At 46.7% G+C, this 21,016-nt stretch overlaps 1 protein-coding gene across 3 annotated transcripts in view; it reads right to left on the reverse strand.

Moving 5' to 3' along the window:
- UBR2 (ubiquitin protein ligase E3 component n-recognin 2) overlaps nucleotides 1-21,016 on the reverse strand; it is a 2,523,611-nt gene that overhangs the window by 1,593,387 nt on the left and 909,208 nt on the right. For all 3 annotated transcript variants that reach the window (XM_069608499.1, XM_069608498.1, XM_069608497.1), the window contains one exon: nucleotides 11,491-11,613. In XM_069608499.1, the coding sequence (XP_069464600.1) occupies nucleotides 11,491-11,613 (123 nt within the window). The remainder of the gene's footprint in view (nucleotides 1-11,490; nucleotides 11,614-21,016) is intronic.

Below are 21,016 nucleotides of genomic sequence, written 5' to 3' on the forward strand. Positions count from 1 at the left end.
TTGGTCATCTATGGGAGAGGTGTTTCCAATAGGTGAATCCTTGAGAGGAGAAGGGTGAAAGACATCAGGGTCTGAGTGCACTGATGGGGATTGCCAAGGCTGCACTGATGGGGATTGCCAGGGCTTCGAGGTAGCTGTATCTTCTTCGAAAGCTCCTGCACTAGTGTAAGGATCTTCTTCAAACCCCTCTTCCTCATGTTCTTCCTCTCCACCCAAACACTCATCTTCCTGGAGGTATTGCTCCTCTTCATTGAGGTCATATACGTCTGTAGAAGGGGGAAACAGCCTAGGAATTTTGACCCTAGGGTCATCCTGGGGCCATTCTCTTAGTCTTTTGGGTGTGGGCGGCTTTTGGTTTCCCAAAAACCTTTCCATTTTCTCCATACAAGAATGGAGTCTTTCAAGGGTCTCATGGGGGACCCCTGAATAGTCTAGAGGGGGGAAATCAGTGTTTTCATCTTCAAAATGTTTAGAACGCTCCCACAACGTCGAAGAAAGGTTTCTGTCGCCATCTGAAAAGCCCTCCGGTAGTTCCGAAGTGCCCTTAGATGAAAGGGGCAGTTCCTGGCTACTCTTATGCTTTTTCGGCATTTCCATAGCTTTTTGTGCGGTATTCGACGTTTGTTTCGTCGTCCGCTTACGTGTGTCTTCGGAAACAATTCTCGCCAGGCTCTCGACAACGAGGTTGTCAGTAGAGGACTCTGGTGTCGACGTTGCCTGCGTTACGCGTTGTTCCTCGACGGCCGCTCTATGGAGCGTTACGTCGGATGATTTTCGGGTAGCGCCTGTGTTTGATGAAAGCCCAATCGCTGGTCGCGACTGCGTTTGCGGGTGGGGCTTGAGACCCTTACGGTCTGAGGTAGACGCCGGAGTGCCCTGCGTCCCCTTTGGCGCTGATGGATCCTTCGTCTTCGACGAAGAAGAGCCGTGGGTTGTGTGCGTAGGCCTATGGGGTCTGTGTGCGTCCTTGTCGCCGGGGTGTTCATCCCCATGAGCAGGGCGTGAGCCGAGCCCGTCGGGGCCGGGGACGGACGTCGAGGAGCGCGAGCACTGCTTCTGGGGGTTAATGACTTCCGTAACGGACGTCGAGTTATCACCCTCCTCGTCACTTTCTGTAACAGCGGCGGCGGGTGAGGAAACTGACTTCGACATAGCGTAGTCCGCCCACCTCTTAACTTTACGTTCTTTAAGAGTTCTTGGTTTCAAGAGCTTACAGGCCGCGCAGCTGTCCTCCTTATGATCGAGGGGCAAGCAACGATTACAGAGCTTGTGTTTGTCCTTCCAAGTGTATTTGCCCCTACAGCGTGGGCAAAACTTAAAAGGTGTCCTCTCCATAGCTGAGGCAATAATAACTGGTGATAACAACCCCAAGGGAAAGATAGGGGAGAAAGAAAGACATTCTCAAAGAGAAGATAAAAGTTTGAACCCCCACTCTCCCTACTGTATGTTGGCCGGCGAGGCCAGGCCACGTGTTCGGCAGCGCCGAAGGATCTCCTCTGTCTCTTCCCCTCCGTCGAAAACTTGCTCGGCGGAGAAACAGCTTCACAGCTAACGTCGAGGGGAGGGATCTTTAACAATATAATAAGTATAATTAAGGACCGAGGTCCGATAGTAAGTATTTGCAATGTCTCTCTAGGAGCTCCGCGTAAGGTGACCAGAAGCTGGGCGGAAAAAAACAATCTGAGGGACCTCGACGCGTGAGGGATTATGGGTACAACGCACGTCACTATAGGGATAGTGTTACAGACACGCCTTGTCGACGTCCCCTTTTCGACTACGGAAAACAAAATGCAATACTCCGCAGTGACCACTGGATGTCGGACCTATGCACAGCATGTGATTCTAAGCAGATTAACAAACAGAAATATGAGATACATTACTCACCGTAATCGTATTTCCGCTGCTTGTATTCGCTTAGATTCACATGCTGTGCATAGGCCGACATCTAGTGGAAGCTGCAGAGTATTACAGTTTGTTTTTCGAAACTCGAAAATGGGTGTCGACACAGGGCATGCCAGTAATACTACCCTTAGTGTGTATCTCTTCTGAGGCTTGTTGAATCTGCTTAGATCACATGCTGTGCATAGATTAGCGAGCAGTGTTAGAAGAAGGAGGTGGGATGTGAGAAGGGTCATGAGCAAATACATGTCTTAAAACCGCTTGTCCCACTTGAGTATCTGTCTTGGAATGGATGTCAATGCAGTAGTGCTGAGTAAAAGTGTGAATAGAGCTCCAAGTAGCTGCTTTGCAAATGGTGTCAAGGGGTACATTTGCAATGAAAGCCAGAGTGGCCCCAATGCCTCTAGTAGAGTGGGCTCTTGGCCAGAAAGGCAGAGTTTTTTCAGAAAGAGAGTAACACAGCTGGATACAGTTAACAATCCACTTAGAGATGGCACCTTTAGAGACGCGATCTCCCTCTCTGCCTGTAGCTACGGAGACAAACAGCTGATCTGTTTTCCTTAGCGTTCTGGTCTTGTTTACATAGTAGAGGACCGCCCTACGCACATCTAGGGTGTGTAGTTTCACCTCAGCCGAGCTTTGTGGGTCTTGGAAGAAAGCCGGAAGCTCGATGGACTGGTTCATGTGGAATTTAGAAATAAACTTAGGTGAGAACCTAGGGTGTGTATGTAAAACCAGTTTATCTTTATGAACTGTAAAGAATGGATCCTGCACTGACAGAGCCTGAATTTCACTGACCCTTCTTACAGAAGTTATTGCTACTAAGAAGGCCGTCTTATAAGTCAGGTGTTTGAGACTGCTTTTATGCATGGGTTCGAATGGGGGGGCCCATGAGTTTAGATAGCACCACGTTAAGGTCCCATCCTGGTGGTGGGTTTGAAATATGAGGGTGAAGTCTCTTTACTCCTTCCATGAAAGCTTTAACCACTGGTATCTTCCACCACGACACCTTGTTATGGGATGTGGTGTATGCTGACAGCGCTGCCAGGTGTACCTTCAGTGAGTTAAATACCAGTCCTGCATCCAGCAGGTGGAGCAAGTATGTGACAACTGTGGAAGGAGTGCAATCAACTGGGTTGACTTGCTTGTTCTGGCACCAGATAACGAATCGTTTCCATTTGTCAAAGTAGCAGTGCCTCGTGTTGGGCTTCCTAGATTCCTTTAGGATGTCCATACACCTCTGAGATAATCTGAGATGTCCGAACTCTATGACCTCAGGAGGCATGCTGCTAAGTTCATTGAGTTGGGTTGACGATGCACTCTTTGACCTTGGGGCTGGGACAGTAGGTTGTACCAGCCCGGGAGTTTGATGGGTTCGCACACCGCTAGTCTGCGTAGGTGTGGAAACCATGGTTGTCTCGCCCACATGGGAGCAACTAGGACGAGCGTCATTGGTAATTGTTAAGGTATGTTTCTTTGTACCATTCCAGTAGTCACATAAGGTACAATGGTTAAGTATAATGGGAACTACTGGTACATCCACACCCAAGACAGCTTACTCTCCAAATGCCATGCACAGAACAATCGCACAGCACACATCCTACATTCCACCCCAGTGTTCAATGCAGGCACACCAGCACTACAAACAGAGCCTCTCTGTACAGACAAGCAGACTACCACACCAAACTGGGGATAAACAAGAGGAAGAAGTGGACCAACATACATGGGAGGTAACAGTATCGTATTAAGAGGGTCTAAAACATCTATACATTATTTTTATACATATTTTACACTAAGTGCATTCTTTGCACTGCTTCATTAGTTACTAGTTTAATTTTGTTTTCAGATGAATTACCTTAGTCTTGTTTACAAGATTAACAAATTTACTCTTCAACTATTCTTTACTTTGACACCTATTTACTTTAATTGAATGTTTTTACTATTATTTTTCAACATTTTCTGTAACAATTTTTTTATTTATTTATTTATTTGTTTTTGGTAGCAAAAATTAATTTACACCTTTACAAATAATACATAACACATAGAAATCATGTAAAAACAAAACAGTTTGATCAAAGTTGATCAATACTTGAACTAAAAACAGTAAAAAGATAGTAAAAACACTTAGACATATTTCCAATACATCACCAATAATCGCAAATGGGAATCTTAAAACATCAGATAGCATACCAAACATAGCGTGACAATGATGATAAATTGGCATCGCAGCCCTCCACCAACTTAACTACTCCCACAGATAGTTGGCTAGTGCCATCAATCATAAGGAAGACAAAATCTCAAGCACCCGAAATTTACCCTCTCCAAAAGGTCCTATTGAGTGACAACAGTTGCTCCTCAATTATTGCAACCAGTCTGGCAGTTGCTAGTATAATGGAATTTGAATTACCCTGCATGCATCTTGGCCATACTAGGTGACATTCAAACAGAGAATAAGAGGTAAAATATGCGTCCAAGCAACATTGCCTATCCTTCGCAAAGAAATCGCAGTACATAAAAAGGTGTTCCAGAGTTTCGGGCTCAGATGTATCTAGGCAAAATCTGCATCCCTCCCATTTTGCCAAAACCCTGTAGCAGTCCCAATTCCTAATACGAGCACCCGTCTGAATAAGATCCAGGCGGAAGCGCATATAGGACCTTCTTGATACTTTGTCCGGAAAACATAAAATATATGGCAGCCGAGGTGTAACTGCATGCCTAAAGGTGGCATAGTTGGTAAAGGAAGAATAGCCTCCAATCTGATCGGAATTGTTAGCCCAGGAATTTTTAAAGAAACGCCTTTTAACTTTAGCGGGGGTATTAATCAAATCATCCAGCGTCATATTCAATGAAGTTAAGATCGCTTGTATCATCTCTTTCACTGTGGAGATCGAAGTTGGACACTTTCCAGCAAGCATTTCATGAAAGTCCTCAAAGTGAATTTGGGGGTGGGGAGATCATTTTAGAAAATGCAGTTACAATCCTCCAAAGATATTTATCTTCTAATGGATATAAGCCCAATTCATGTATAATGATGGCGTTGGGTAGATATCCGGGAAGCCCCAAAGTCTTCTTCCAAAGTTTACCTTGTAGGAGATTTAGAAGGGGCCCCAAATTCAGAAGGCACATGTCAACTGCATATAGAAGAATGGGCTCTATTTTCATGGTATAGTATTGTATGAGAGGCAGGAGGGAAAAACGACAATATTTGATGAAAATAATTCTCATTTGGGCCAATAGTGGGTTAAACTTCGCGTTCAACACTGTGCGCCATTTGCTAATAGACGTCCCATTCGATAGGTGATAGCCCAAGTACTTGATCTCTTCTTTTCTCAAGATCGGCTGGGCATTTATTGTAAGGTTGAATCTCGGAAGCTTTTTTTTGGCGGTAAAAACCAATATGTGTGATTTGGCTGAGTTGATAGTCATGTTATTCAGTTTACAGTATTCGCCAAACAGGTTTAATTTATTTTGGAGTCCAAACGGCACTCTATCGAATATTATGACGTCGTCAGCAAATGCTAGCCAATGGAGCCGCAAGGAACCCAGTATTGCCGGAAAAGAATTGGAACCCTGCCAAATCTTGTCAATATCGGCAAGGTAAAGATTGAATAGGACCGCAGCCAAATTGCAGCCCTGTTTGACACCTATGTACGTAGGTATGTTGTCAGTCAATAACCCTTCCGCATTGATATGGACCCTGTAAGATGTATTCCGGTGTAGTGCTGCAATTAACGCTACTAGTGTAGATGGTATACCATAAGCCAGCATCTTTTGCCAGAGCCGAGTGCGAAGCACATTATCAAATGCAGCTGAAAGATCCAGTGCTGCCATGTATATGGTTCCATTTGACTTGGAGTGAGCATTCCAAAGGAGATGGGCTAAAATTGAAGCATTTAGTTGAGTGCCCATTGCTATCCGAAAACCGACCTGGGCTTTTGAGAGAATGTTTAGGTCATGTATATGGACTTCTAGTTCTGACAAGATCAGACGTGCAAAGATTTTCCCAGCTGTATCTATAAGGGCAATAGGCCTAAAGTTTAGAGGATTGCTTAGAGCACCCTTTTTGTGTATTGGAATGATTATGGCGGTCAGCCATGATTTTGGAATATTGCCAGTTTTGTAGATCAACTGGTAGCAAGGAAGGAGATATCTGGCCCAGAAATAGGGATCGTCTTTTAGGACGCAGGGGGGCAGCCCATCTGGCCCAGCTGCTTTAGAAGAATTCAATTGGGAGATTGCCCATATAATATCCTTTATATCCCAAGGACAGACCCGCGGAAAGGACAATTGCATACAGCTACTTTCTGTTTTGGAATGCATAGTTGGCAGAGCATATTTTTGGGAAAAAAACTTCTCCCATTCCAGTCCCGAGATGGTCGCCACAGAGCGGGTATCTGCCTTACCTGACGGATTTCTTAAAATGGCCCATATCTCTCGAGTTTTTTTTTTGCAGAGCAGACTAATCATACGTTGGTTGACGAAGGTGAAGGCAGCTTGATGTAGGGGCTTTATTTGGTGCTTAAAGCGCTGAATGATATAGTTTTTTTCACGATGATAGATAGGAGGACTTTTTCCTTATGTTGGCCAATTCGCGATTTTTTTGCTTTTTTAAGATTGCAATCTGATTCAAGTTTGGATGGGCATCCAGAGGGATACCTTTACACAAAGCATCCTTCGCTAAGGATACAAGGTGTGTCTGGATCATATTGATATTTCTTTCGTTAATTTTTTCGATATTCCCCAACGATATGGAGTTGTCATGGCAAACTATAAGGTCTCTATTCACCAGAAACACCAGTTTCCTGCACACGACAGGATTCCAATTGACAGAGATGGTACTTCTGTTGGGAGCCGCCAAACAGGCAGGAGGTGACGACATATAGGCATCACACCTCATATGGAATTTCGAGCACAGCATGTGGTGGTCGCTCAGGCCCAGGTCTAAAATTGAGATTGGATCAAGCAACCCAGAACACACCTTGGATGCCAGGACATAGTCGATAAGGGAAGAAGCATTGCCCCGAGACCATGAAGTCTGTAGAGAATGAGGTGCCAAGTGAATTGGGTAAATGCCCCATTTTTCAAAGAAACTTGTCAGTTGTTGCCCTCTAAGAGAAGCTTGTTGAGCGTAGGAGGAACAGGAAGTAGGAGAGCATGTTATATTAGAAAACTGTAGGTATGAGTTTAAATCGACACCGATCACAATTTCGTGATTGGGGCACGAGACAGAGGCATGGCCCAAAATCCTGTCCAGATCCTCCAAAAGACAAGTAAGAGAAACTGACTTAGGATTCCAATACAGCGACATTAGAAGCAAGGGCGAGACCTTGGTGGTTTCAAACGACAACTCCACCAAAATGCATGATATCGAGGTATCCAGTATAGAGGCCACAGCTTTGAGACCATTTTTAATAAGAACAGCGATACCCCCGGAAGGACGGCCTGCAAGTATGCGGCTGGCTGGAATAGAAAAACTGGAATAACCATCGAGAGTAATCTCATTTAGGCTCATCGTTTCCTGAAGAAATAATATGTCTGGTTTCTTCTCAGGGACAACCCGCTTATGCCATCCTACCAGGTTGCCCAGGCCACAACAATTCCAAGATGAGATGGTCAGACTGGCCAATTATGAGCCCGGAGTGGGCCCTTTAATGGCTGCAGCTGTTTTTATCAAAGGTTCCAGCCAAGCCAGCCCACTCAGTACTTGGGTTAGCGATGCTAGTTGGAGTGATAATTGAGTAACCTGGGAGTCGGACGAATCTATGCCTGGACCCACTGGACATACTGGCAAAGTGGGAGGCACCCAGTCAAGAAAGGCCCATGCACTATCCATATCCGGAAATAGGCATGGTATGAGACCAATGGAATGAAAGTCCTCAGCAAACTCCATCAGCATCTTAGTTATAATCTGCGATTGGACTCTGCAGAGGGCTCTCTGGTTGTTATGAGTTGCCAATTTGACCCAGTCAAGGTCCTTGGATGAAAGATTCCTAAGCGCTGGAATGTGGAAAAACGAATTCATCAAAAAAGACCTATTTATACGGGCAGGGCCATTTATCTCTGGATTACTAGTCCAACCCAGGATTAGTTTCATGTCCTTTGGTGTATGTGTGAAAGACAGGGTGTCAGGAATGGATTTCCCTGCCACTGTATGTGGGGAGTGCACAACCTCCACACTAGGAGGCCGTACCGGGGACGCCAGAATCACAGGTGCTTCTGAAAGGAGGGGAGGACAAGCGCGATCTTCAACTACCACAAGGAGAGGTGCAGAAGGAATGGCAGCTACTGCCTTACCATCCGACACTCTTTCCAACTGTAAGGGGGCGCTAGTTGGGCTCACAGCAGGTGTCACGGTGCCCTCGGCTGAAATCGTAGTGCTCGCCTTTCTAGGTTGGATATTGGGAAAGAAGGAATGAAGCTGAGATTGCAGTTTGACCGTGGGAGTTCCTTGTGGGCCATATGGGGCGATCTGAATATTGCCTTTTTTCAACGCTGCAATCTGTAGGTGTTTCCTGCTTTCCTCATTAAGATCACATAAGACTAGACCAAGATCATCGTGGCTAGTCCCAGTACCCAAGATTACTTTAGATTCAGAGGGCAACTGGGCACAACCGGGAGTTGGTGTTTTAGGGGTAGCTTTCTTCTGACTAGCCTTGGTAAGGTTTAGGCGTTTTTGAGCTCTTAGGAAGGACTTCCTTGCTTTTCGCGAGACAAAGTGTCTTCCTTCATGCACCACAGGTCCTTCCTCCAAATCCGGGAATACATCCGCCGACATCGATACAGGACTAGGCAGGGCCTCAATAATGTCAATCAGGGGGGAGGGACTGTCAGGAGGAGCAGCAAAACCTGGAGAAACTTTGGATGCCTCTCTTGGGGGATCTATGGGATCCAAATGATGCTCGGTTGCGACCATCTTATAAAGAAGTTGCTCTATCTGTAATAGACGGTCGTGCTGGAGTTTAAGAACCTCCACCAAGTCTATGGCCTCCGAGTTTGCATGCTCCAACATAACCCGCTTATCCCCTTTCGCAACCTGAAAACAAGAAACCTGTGAGGAAACTATAGGGTAAGTTCCCGGGTCGGTTTGGGAACCTTGAGTGCAAGTCAAAATAGTAGAAGGGTGCTGAATTGCTCTATCTGGGACATTCTCCAGCATTTTTTGAAATTGGGCCAGATAGAAGGATCTGGAATGTTCTTCTGCTATAATAAAACCTTCCAATCTGGCCATCTTGTCTTTCATAAACGATAATGAAGACTGCATCTCCCTTATGGAACAATGTGTAAGCTCATGACCCTTATCCAGCAAGTTGAGAATACGTGAAATTACAGGAAAGTTGGAAGGTTCATTGAGCTGAGTGTGTGAGCAAAAGTCCTCTGGGGTAGATGCCAATCTCACTTCACCCCTTCGGGCTGCAAGGTCTGCCTCATCTTTCACCAAAGAGAAGGGGTCCACACCTCCTAAAGGAAAGGGCCCTACAGACAACTCTTCACCAGTCTGAATATTATCATAGAAAGAGGCGGCTCCCCCTTCCAAACCCCTATTCTGGGAGGTCGACGGGATAGTCCCGTTGCCGCCATCTTTTTCACTGTTGGTTTCTGAGGGAAGATGAAAGTGAACTTGTTCACGAAAGGGAAAAGCAGTCGACGCAGGAGACGAGGGTCCCAACGAGAGACGCACTCTTTTGCTTAGTTCACTAACAATGGTGGGGGCCAACATAGAAGTGTCGGCGAAACAAGGAAGGCCTCGAAGGCCTTGGATAGGCGAACAATCTAATTCGTGACCATGATTAGTAACGTCACCCTCTTCCACAACATACTCATTGGCTTCTTGGACTGAGAAGGTTGACACTGCCGAAGACGGGGGCAAACCATGTAGGGATTGGGGGAAGACCAATGGTGGTACAACCGTTGAGACAGTCTCATTACACCCCTCATGGCCCAGCCCAGCCCCCCTCTCTATTAGTAAGGCAGCCATAGATGGTAAGAGATCAGATGCTGCCAGAAATTGAGGGGGAAGGATGAGTTGGGTGTTAACAACAGACTCTTGGGCGGGTTCCTGCGGATGTGAGCCAGTTTTACAGCCACTTCTTAAAGTTGGGCTCATGCTCAACACCTATACCCGCCCCAAAACCAAACAATGAAAACCACCCCTTTTTATCCAAGGACAAGGGTGGTGCCAAACAACTAAGGGCCAGGTAATGCAATAGCACAGGCCTACACTTCTTGAAATGTCCTCCGTAGATTCACTAAGAAGTTTACCAAGGTGTAAACATAGACTCTAAGCACATAAGAAAAACATTTTGGAATTATGCCAGAGCAGGTACACATCTATCTAGCCTTAGACACAAAGAAGAGAGCACCCCACTCAAGGAAACTCACCAGAAGCTGACCCCGCTGCGAACTGGTGGGCCGCAATACCGGAATTTACAACAAAAATGTCGAGTGGATTGCGCAATAACAGTGTCAAAGGGAATACCTGAGCACTCGCCACACTATACCATGCGGAACGCTACTGGAGGCCTAGAAGCCGCCTCCGCGCTCCACGCGAACCGCCAACAGTACTTAGATGGTACTTGGCAGGTGCGCGGCGCGGGTGCGCGAGGAGGCCGGTTTTCAAAGAGGCTTCCTGGGCGTCACACGGCACAGGGGGGCGGGGCCTCCTCTGAAAGGGAAACCTAGGGGGGAGGAACACAAAGGAAAGAACGTTAACCACACCTCCAGGGCAGCGCTGGTAAGGCGGTAAAGCAGCAAAAAAATAGTGTAACAAGAAAGGTTCCCTTCCCAGGGAACCAGGCAAGTGAGGGACAACAAGGCAAGTGGGCCAGAACAAGTCAGTATGATGAAAGCAGTCACCTCCTTTCCTCGTTCGAGGGCCAGGCAAACTGTGTGTCACACAGTGAGACGTCCTCCTGGCTTACAGAAAGTCCAAGCCGTACACACGGCAACAGGAAAGGCAGGCGCAATGCAGCGCAGAGCAGAGGCGGCGCTGCAAGAGCAATCCAAAAGACAGGGCAGTCCAGTCCAATCCACAGCCAACAGTACTTAGATGGTACTTGGCAGGTGCGCCAATGTTATCAATGAATGTACCAATTTCCCTATGCCTCCTACTTTCCACAATGGGTTGCATACAGTAACTACAACATCGCCTCCTCCATTTTATTAAAGCATGCTAAAACAAAAAATGTGCAGGTCCACAGAGAAACTCTGGGGGCACCCCACACACCGCCAGAACACGTTGGGCATGTACCGCGTTGAAAATCCAATTTGGTGCATAATAAGGTGCAGCTGCTGTAGAGAAGCTCTATCCCGTCCAACACGGAGAAAGGGACTGATGGTTGGGCACGGTGTGAGGAGGTCCCATACATGGCGTGTATGGGGTGCGCCCACACGAACATAAGAGAACATTTCGCTTTGCATTATGTTCCAGTTCCGTCATGCATTCCAGGAGTATGGAGAAAAGGGGACAGGACACAAGAGTACTATGGCATCATTTCCTCTCTTAAATCATAGTAATTGGAGCAACAATGCCACCCAGTTATATTGTAAGCATATCAGATGCATCAGAATTATCAGCAGAACGGTGAACATTACCTTATTGGTGCTTTCAGAACTAAATCTCTTCCCATAATCCGGTGTGCTAAATATTTCATAAAGCTCAAAGCGGCTGAGCATTATCATAAGAAAATGATTTGGATCCATCATTGATGCACCAGCCTAAAAGGTGAAAGGCAAATCTTCATTAGCTTAGGAGTGAAGTGTTGCATATGGGTAGGTATGGCACATTTTGGAAAGATTCACTGTTAAAGATAAATATTTAAAATACATGAATGCATATCTTAATCTTTTAACTAGAAAAGATCACGTAACAAAAAGGTATTGGAGGGAATGGTTTACTAACTATGCAAAAACATCATGCAACAGTTAAACCATATGGAAAATATTATACTTATCTTTAACAAATGCAGTTTCTGTGTGTGCGTATCCAAGATAAAAAGGGTTCTCAAAAGCCTTTAGCATTATGCTCTTTCTAAATATTATGTCTTACCTAAAAGACGTATCACTTTGGTTATCCAGTAATATGGTCGCCGAAAAATGGCCGTTTTTTTTTAATTTGATTTTTTTAATATAAAATCGCAGCAAAAGGGCTGTGGTGTGACCCGGTAAAAGTGTTTCAATTATATCACACAAGGGGACTTTATTAAATGGACCCTCTCTTAGTTGACCTTTACGAGCAAAACAATTTGAGAGTATATGCAGACAGGTGTCTGGTGCAAGGGCTTTTGTGTAAACACAGATTGGCCAGAGGCAGCAGGTCGCCAGATCTGCAGCAAGAATTAATGAAATGCACAACAGAAAGAGTAGTTTACAGCTAAAAATATTTAAAAAAAACCTTTGCAAAGCACTCTCTCATTCATTTTATTTATTTGTTAGGCGCCAAAAGCCTGCAGGCATCGGGGCGCCACAAAGAGACAAGTATTTAGGACAGAAAACATGACATAAAGAGACAGGACACTTGGCAAGCCAAGACAAAAGGTGCTCTCACTAAACTAGGGTAGTTAATTTTCATTTGAACAAGAAAGTGTTCAATGTCTTCCTGAAAATGAGGTGATTGGGTTCCAATCTCAGATATTACTTTGACAATTTGAAACACTATCCAGAATAGTAAAACATGAAAACACCGCTCCAAAGGGCTGTTCACTGAGGCAGACAAAGAGAATCTTGCAAAATGTGTTAATACCACAAGTCGCTGTATTAATTAGGTTATGTACATTGTTCCTTTAAAAAAAACTTTAATGACACAACGACTATTAAAAATCTTCCAGTCGAAAGAACATTACCACAGGTAAGTAACTTGTTCTTCGAAATAGATTGTGTCCTCCCACGTATTCCTATATTTGTATTTCTGGAAGAGGGAGTCAGACTTTTCAGTTTCAAATTAGAATTTAGGTGTTCCTATTGGCCTGTGTGTACAAAATGTAACACTGCCTTCCCAAAACCACCTTCTCGGCTTGAGGAAGAGTCCAGACTATAGTGCTTGGTGAATGTGTGGACTGAGGACAATGTGGTCGCTACACAAACATCCTGAATTGGGACTCCCCTCTGTAAGGCAGCGGAAGTAGCAATGCCCCTGGTCGAATGTGCTCCGATACCCTTAGGAGGATATTTTCCAGCTAACCTGTAGCATTCAGAGATTGAAAGGATGATCCACCTAGATAAGGTTTGCTTTGAAACCGCCATACCCAAATTTATGGCCCGTATATCCAATAACAAGTTGATCGTCCCGTCTTAATTTAGACATCCTGGAAATATAGAAGCTAAGTGCACGTTTTGGGTCAAGCCTGTGTAGCCTCTCCTCTTCATTTCCAAGGTGAGGTGGGGAATAAAAAGAAGGTAGAATGATCTTTTTGAGTTGAATGAAACTTACACACAATTTTTGTTATAAATGTTGATTTATAAATGTTGGTTTAACCTTAAGGACCACTCTATCCTTAAAGAAGACTGTGTAAGGAGGCTTGCAGATCAAGGCTTGCAGTTCGCTCAACCTACGGGCTGATGTAAGGCCCACTAAATAAATGGTCTTTAAAGTCAACAATCTTAAAGTACAGGAGTTGATAGGCTCGAATAGAGCACACATTAGGAATTTTAGAATTAGGTTGAGATCCCAAACCGGGACCGGAGGAAAGACATTTGTCAATCCTTTCAAGGATTGTATAATCAGTGGAATCCTGAAGAAAGATACCTCTTTAGAGGAGCACTTAAAAATAGATAGCGCTGCCAGATACCATTTAATTGTACCAACTTGGAGCCCCAGATTAGCCAGGTGTAACAAGAACAATTTCACCATAGGTGTACTGCATGTAAACGGGTCCACATCCTTATCCCTGCACCAGATTCAGAACTTGTTCCAACAGAAGCAGTACAAGGACTTATTGCTGGCCTTCTGCCAGAAAGCAAAATCTCCATTACGTTGTCCGGGAGGTCCGAATCCTTATATCTCAACCTCTCAGAAACCATGCGTGAATGTTGTGTCTTGACCTCAGGATGGAGAACCCGAATCACTCCCAGTGAGAGCAGGCCTCTCTTTGTGGCAGACATATTGGAGGGCCGATGGACATGTCCAGAAGGTCCAGGTACCACGTACTCCTGGCCCAATCTGGAGAAATTAGGATCATCGATTTCCCAAACTTTCTCAACCTCCTGATCACGTGAGGAATGACAGGGACTGGAGGAAACGCGTACAGGAGTGGAAAGTTACAATCCACTACGAACGCGTCCCCTAAAGCTCCTCTTGGAGGAAATTCCCTGGAGCAGTATAGTTCGCACTTCCTGTTGGCACTGGCAACGAACAGTTCCACATGAGGGCTTCCCCATAGAATGAAGATCTTTTGAAGGACTTCCTGAGCTAGTTACCACTAGTGGGAGACCACGCTCTGCCTGCTCAGAGTGTCCACCGCTGCATTCTCCTCTCTGGCCAGATTAACTTCAGAGAGTGAGATTCCCTGCTGTATTGCACAGAACCAGAGCTGCATCGCCTCTCTGCACAGTGGGAGCAACCCTACACCCCCCTTTTTGTTGAGGTAATGCATGACCACTGGGCTGTCCGTCATGATCAGGACACTCTTCCCGCGTACAAACGGCAGAAAAGCCTTCAGGGCTAGCATACTGGCACTCGGCTCCAAAAGATTTCTGTGAAGTCTGGACTCCGACAGGGACCAACGACCGCTGGCGGTCAGCTTGTTGGCTTGAGCCCCCCATCCTGTGAGGGAAGCACCCATCACTACCGTCCCCTTCGGCCATTGTTGCCAAAACGGCTCTCCCTTCATCAGATTGCCTTCGCTGGCCCACCACAGAAGATCCCGTGAGACCATGAGCGGAATCTGAAGGAGATCCGACATCTTGCCCGAGAATTGGGACCACTGCGTCTGAGGGCCCATTGAAGGGATCTCATGCGCAGTCTGGCCTCTGGCACCAGAAAAATGCAGGATGCCATGAGACCGAGCAACCTTAAGAATTCGAAGAGACTCTGGGCATGTTGAAATTTATCGACCATCTGGACAATGTGATGAGCCCTCACCTTGGGAGGCGAGCACTTCCAAGGACATGTCCAACACAGCCCCGATGTACTGGAGCTGTTGGGAAGGTGTCATATGCGACTTCTTGAAATTGAGGGAGAAGCCCAGCTTGTGAAGGGAGTGGCAGGTGAGGCTGAGATGATCCCAGGCCTGTTCGGGAGAATGTGCTCGGATCAGCCAGTCGTCCAGGTAGGGGTAGACATGAAGCCCCCCTCTCTTGAGATACGCTGCTGCCGCTACCACCACCACCATGAGCTTGTGTTCGGGAGAATTCTCATTCAATGGCTAATTTCCCTTACCTAGTGAGTCCCCCGGCAGCTTTCCTGGATTTCTGGAGTTTATTTTTTCCACTTGGTAAGAGTGTGAGCTTTTCCCCCACTCTTACCCATGTTTTGCCATGTCTATTTCATCTGTTTTTGGTGATTGTGGACACTGGAGTGCACCACTTCAGTAGCCCCATTCTTTTGTGTGTTACACAGCACCTTCAGTGCAGTGACACAGGGGTGTCTTTTAGACTTCCCACCAACTCCATTTCTGGGACTGACTAGTGTCCCCCAGAAAAGGGTAAAGTTGCCATTAACTTTACATAGTCATTTAACCACAGATCCAGTACACCCCATCTTACATGGAGTACTGGAAAGGGTTACTTCTTAGCCCTTTTTATCTGTACCTCCTAGAGCCTTGTTTTGCTCTTTTAACATTTAGACTTGGCTGGTGGTAGTGGTATCTGCCCTAACTTTTCTACCGCTTTATACTATAGAAACGTGGTACTGTTTTAGTCTATTATATTAGCCTCGAACATAAACCCGCATGACCAAATACTCTTTCTTTTGGCTCCGGTCGGGTTTATTTGCCATTTCTTTTTGTTAAAGTCCTTCTTGTGTTTTACTTTGAGCGGCAAACCAGGTTTGCCTTCTTTGTTCACTGTCTTTTGGCGGGCTTCTGCCAAGAAGCCCTCTAGGCGCCTGGGTGTCTAGGTGGCCTGAATGTGAGGGAGGAGTGTAGTCACCCCCTGCACAGGGTATCCTAGGAAACCCAAGTCGCACTTTGCCATGATTGGCTGAGGTGGTTGTCCGGGCTGGACAACCCACCTGATGCGTGATTGACAGCCAGGTTATGTGAATGGGGGATTTTCGCATAAAAGGCATGACTCTTGGGCTGGAAGTCAGAGTCGCCACTGGAACTAAAAGGAACCGAAGAGAAGCGGAGAAGACGATGGCTGCTGGAACTGTCCCATCCCGGTGAAGCCATGTTGCAGTCCTGAGCTATCTACCCTTCGACGACCAGAGAAGATCCAGTCCGGAGTCTTCTTCCCTTGAGCCTGGTGGGGTCAACCAGCTCATCTTCCACAGCCAGGGGATCCTCTTCGTGGTCGAAATCGCTGCACACTGCTGTAGTGGTCCGGAAAGCCATCTGAAGAGCCTCCCCAGTTTTAAAGGAGCGCACCTTTTATTCACTGTCGCTGCTGCTGGCTTCATCCCTGCGTAGACCCCTCCAGACGTTGTCCTTCTCATCACCACGACCGAAGCACCAGGAACCGTGGGTCTGCAGGAAACTACCAGGAACAACTGCCGTGGCACCAGCTTCTTCCTTGAATAAGGTACTGTGTTCTGCTTCGAGGAGCTAGGGTGAACCCCTTTTCTCCTCCTCCAAGGCTTGTTCTAGTCTTCCCCCCTTCTTATAACTTTTGCTTCCTCTGTTGACAATATCCAAGTACTCCTGGCAACGTTGAATCTTGAACTGTCCGACTGTGTGATCCTCGTCAACAGGAACCCGGTTCCACTTGACACTGGCTCCGGGCTATTGACTCTGTTAGGCAGAAACCTGTGCCGTTCCCTCTGGGACCACTGCAAAAGATTTAGGTCTACAGGTGTTTGGCAGTAAACCCACTTGGTAGCAGTCTGTACCACACATATTCACTTGACAGCTGTGGCTGAGCAGTCAGACTTCCCTCAAGAAGAGTTAGGCAGTATACAGAGTATTCGCAATAGGTCAAGAGAACACAATAGACCAAGTAAACACTGACCAGGGCTTGGTGTAAAAGAGATAAAATTATTTATTTAAAACCACATCTAGAAAAACACACAGGCACTAATGGTAAGCAATTCAAAAACACGGTCACTAAAAGATATACACTCCCTTAAAAGAATATTAGACAAGTCTTAAGTAAAGCCCACTTATTTTCAGACAGCGGTGAGCGCTTAACGTAGATGGCACTCTAATAATTAGTTTTAAAAAGGGAGAGAAAAGCAGAGAATAAATTGAAACAGATCCCAACACTTTTTCACGAACACAACGAGAGAGGAAGGCAAAGTAACACCGTGAATTCAGAGTCAGTAGGCTGGATCCGCTTTAAGAGGATCAAAACGAAATGTGTCCAAGGTCACACGGTTGCAGTGCACAAAAGTCTTGTAACGGTTCAAAAAGGAGTTGGACGAAAGAAAGGGACCAGTTAGAGGGTTAAGGGGGCCAGTCCAGAAGGTTAAGGGGTTATTATTACCTTGTAGCAATCTTTAGAAAGGGAGGCCTGGCGGCCACGGTACCTTAAAGTGGTGAGGACACTCCAGCGGGGGCAGTTGTTCCTGGCAGCGGATGTAAGTCCGTGCTTCGTCCGGGGGAAGAGAGGATCTCGTCGGGGAGAAAGACAGGAGTCCGTTGCACTGCCAGGGAAGAAACCAGCCGCAGAGTTTCTCAGGTACAAGGAGCGGTCCGTTGATTCGCGGTTCAGTGGTAAGTGGCTATCCGGCTGCCAGGGTGCTTGGCATGGGCAGTTCGACCACAAACCGGTCTGGGGTGCGAAGAAAGAAGGTGAAACTGGTTGTGCCCACCAGTCAGGGGAAGAAGCCTTTCCAGCCGGGAGATCTTCTGTGTCGTCGGGAAGTGGTGAGTCGGTTCCGCAGGGCTCCACCGGTGGTGTCGTCGTGGTAGGTCGGCTCAGCTTCTCCCTCGTCAGATTCTCAGGTCCTGTGGCGACTTCTGAAGTTCCAGTCCCAAAAGCCCTGCTTTTATGCAGCATAACCCCATTCACTCAGCCTAGCTGTCAATCAAACATGCTAAGGGGGCCAATCACACAAGAGTGCGACTTGAGTTACCAAGGTAACTCAGTCCAGGGTGCCTAAACCCCCTCCCACACCCCCTGTGGTACCCAGACAGAGTGTCACCACTTTTGGAGGCTTCTGTGGAGAAGCCTGCCAAAAAGTGGAACAAAGGGCTCACCTTGGGTTGGAGTCACAGAAGAGAACACAAACGCCATTTTAGAATCGAGTCCTGGCAAAAAATACCAACCAGCGAATTAATATTAATTAAATAAACCGGCGGTATGTTCCAGGCTATGAGAATTAAATAATTAAAGTTGGTAGCCTCGAACAATGGGAAAATCCCATAGGGAAATATTTGCGGTCGAATATAAAAAGTAGTATCCACTGCCACCAGCCAAAACTCGATCAGGGGGGATGGAGACGTGCCCCCTCGACTAACAGACCCCGGGGCAATCGAATTGCCCCGACCAGTATGTCCACAATATGATGGTTTGTACTGGTTTCTGTTAATAATTTGGGACTAGTAAAGCCAATGGTGACTTTACATGCCCTGGGAGACAGTAGTCAGTCCCAGGGTATGGAGTCTATGGTGGGGTGTCACTATGACACCCCTGTGTTACTGCACGGAGGGTGCTGTGTAACACAATAAAAACACATGAGACCCTATGGAGTAAAGGACCCCATAGCCCATAAAACATATTAACAGTCAAAGGAACACCATAAAACATGTCCAAGAGTGGGAGAAAAAGAGTCTCACTCTTGGCAGGAGAAAAAAGCAAACTCCAGAAATCCAGCAAAGCTGCTGGGCGACTCACTAGGTTAGGAAATTCAGCCTAAAGAGAGAATTCTCCCTAACACTCTTGTATTTCTGTCAATGAGTGTTCTCTGATTCTGTCTGCCCTGACAAAAGTATTGCCTATGATTTTTGCCCCCAACTCCCTCTGGTTAACTCAGGTGCTAAGTGTGTTTTTGCCCTGGTAACATGTCTTGCCGCAGATATGCGTATCTTTAGTAAAACCGAACTGTAATTTCTTTCAAAAAGTGATCGCATATGTATTCCCGGTAACGTCTTTTGTTTCACAACACCGGTCCGTTAAAACATAGGGTACTTACCGTGAGTTATACTGTACCAAGTGAATTGGTTGTGTGTAGTGTATTTTACGTGTGGTTGTGAATTTATAGAAGTGTCGTGTTTTATAACAGATGGTTTAAAAATAAATGTACTTACATTTTTTACCTGAAGCCTTGAAGTCAGTGTTTGCTTGAGTCACAGTAATTGTTGTCCCTTTGTGTAATCTCTGCTACTGCTCTTGAGATAAGCCTGGCTGCTCCGCTACTTCTCCCACTTTAACATAGTAGTACAGGCTTGTACCAAAGGTGAACTTGTATTACCATTTGTGGTCTTAATTATGTGTAGTGGTCCCTAACGGCACTGCACAGGATTCTGCCTAACAGCTTGGTGAAGACCCTCGGGGCAGAGGTCAACCCGAATGGCAGGACAGGAAACTGAAAGTGCAAGCTGCCAAAGGCCAACCTCAGGTATTTTCCATGCTTTGGAAGGATCGGCACATGAAAGTAAGCATCCTCTAGGTCCAATGACACTAACCAATTCTGAAGTCGGAGTGCCTGAAGTACTGGAGAAAGAGTGACCATCTTGAACTTGTCCTTCCTGAGGAACTTGTTCAAGTAACCCAAGTCCAAGATGGGTCTCAGTCCTCCGTCTTTCCTGGGAATGAAAAAATATGGGTAATACCAGCCCTTGTTCGTCTCCGCCACAGGCACTAGTTCTATAGCGCCTTTCTCCAGCGGTGTCAAGATTTCCTGCACAAGGAGCAGATCCGGAATCTTCAAAGAGAGTTTCCCCAGTGGATTGTCGTGAGGCCGATTTAGGAAGGGTAGGCAGTAGCCGTGGGGCTATTGTTTCCAGAACCTACGCCACTCTTCGAGATGCTGAGACAGTCTGCCCCCAACCGGCGAACAATGAGACCTGGCCTCATAGCTGTTTTGGAGCGGCTGAGGCAGCGCCTGCAGCTGCTTGAGCGGCTTTGGCACCTTGTCCACCGCGAAGACCCTTAGGTGGCCCCTTTGACTGGCCGCTCCTCTCGCTCTACTAAAAGAGGAGTAGTAACGAAAGGAACCCCTCCACTGCTGTCCCCTAGGACAAAAAGGCAGAGGTTGACGCACAGCTGCGCCCAAAGATTTAGCAGCTGCTTTGGAGGTCTGCAACCTCAAGGTTCTCGTCAGCCTTGTTGCCAAACAAATGAGAGCCATCAAAGTGCATGTTGAGAAGACGGTCCTGCACGTCCGGTGCAAATGCCGACTTCCGCAACCACGCAAACCTCTGTATCACGGCGCTCGCAGCCATGCACCGGCTGACAGGGTCTGCCGTGTCCAACCCAGATTGAAGGGATTCACACATGGCATCCTTGCCATCCTGCACAATAGCAAGGAATCCATCCCGTTCTTCCCCTTCAGGAATATGCTTAGCCATCAGAGAGACAATTCCACAGAGTGTGCGAAAATTTAGCAAAGGCACAGGTGAAGTTGGCTGATTTAAGGGCCATGCTCTCAGCCGAAAATACCTTGCGTGCCCATCCATCGAAGCGCTTGTCGTCCCTATCTGGAGGGATGGTAGGGTACACTGCCTGCCTCGAAGTGGCTGTGGGCGCCTGAACCACCAAACTCTCAGGAGTGGGGTAAGTGGATAGGTAGCTGGGGTCGCTACAGGATGGGAGGTATTTCTTAGTCAATGACTTGTTGACCGCCAGAAGAGACTCCATGGTGTTCCAAGCAGCAGCCACCCTTTTCTGTAACGTCACGTGAAAAGGCAACACTGCATCAGTGGACGGACCCTGATCTAAAAGGTCAGTCAGGTCATCCTGATCAAATTCAACTGGAGGGCCCGACCACCCCAGGTACCCCGTAACCCTCGACATCAACCTCCTATAGGACTCAGCATGAGCCCCAGGCTCTGGCCTGCCAAACTCCATCTCAGGAGACGTGCCG

This window comes from Ambystoma mexicanum, chromosome 4q (assembly GCF_040938575.1).
Source record: "Ambystoma mexicanum isolate Mex_15411 chromosome 4q, UKY_AmexF1_1, whole genome shotgun sequence".
NCBI lineage: Eukaryota > Metazoa > Chordata > Amphibia > Caudata > Ambystomatidae > Ambystoma > Ambystoma mexicanum.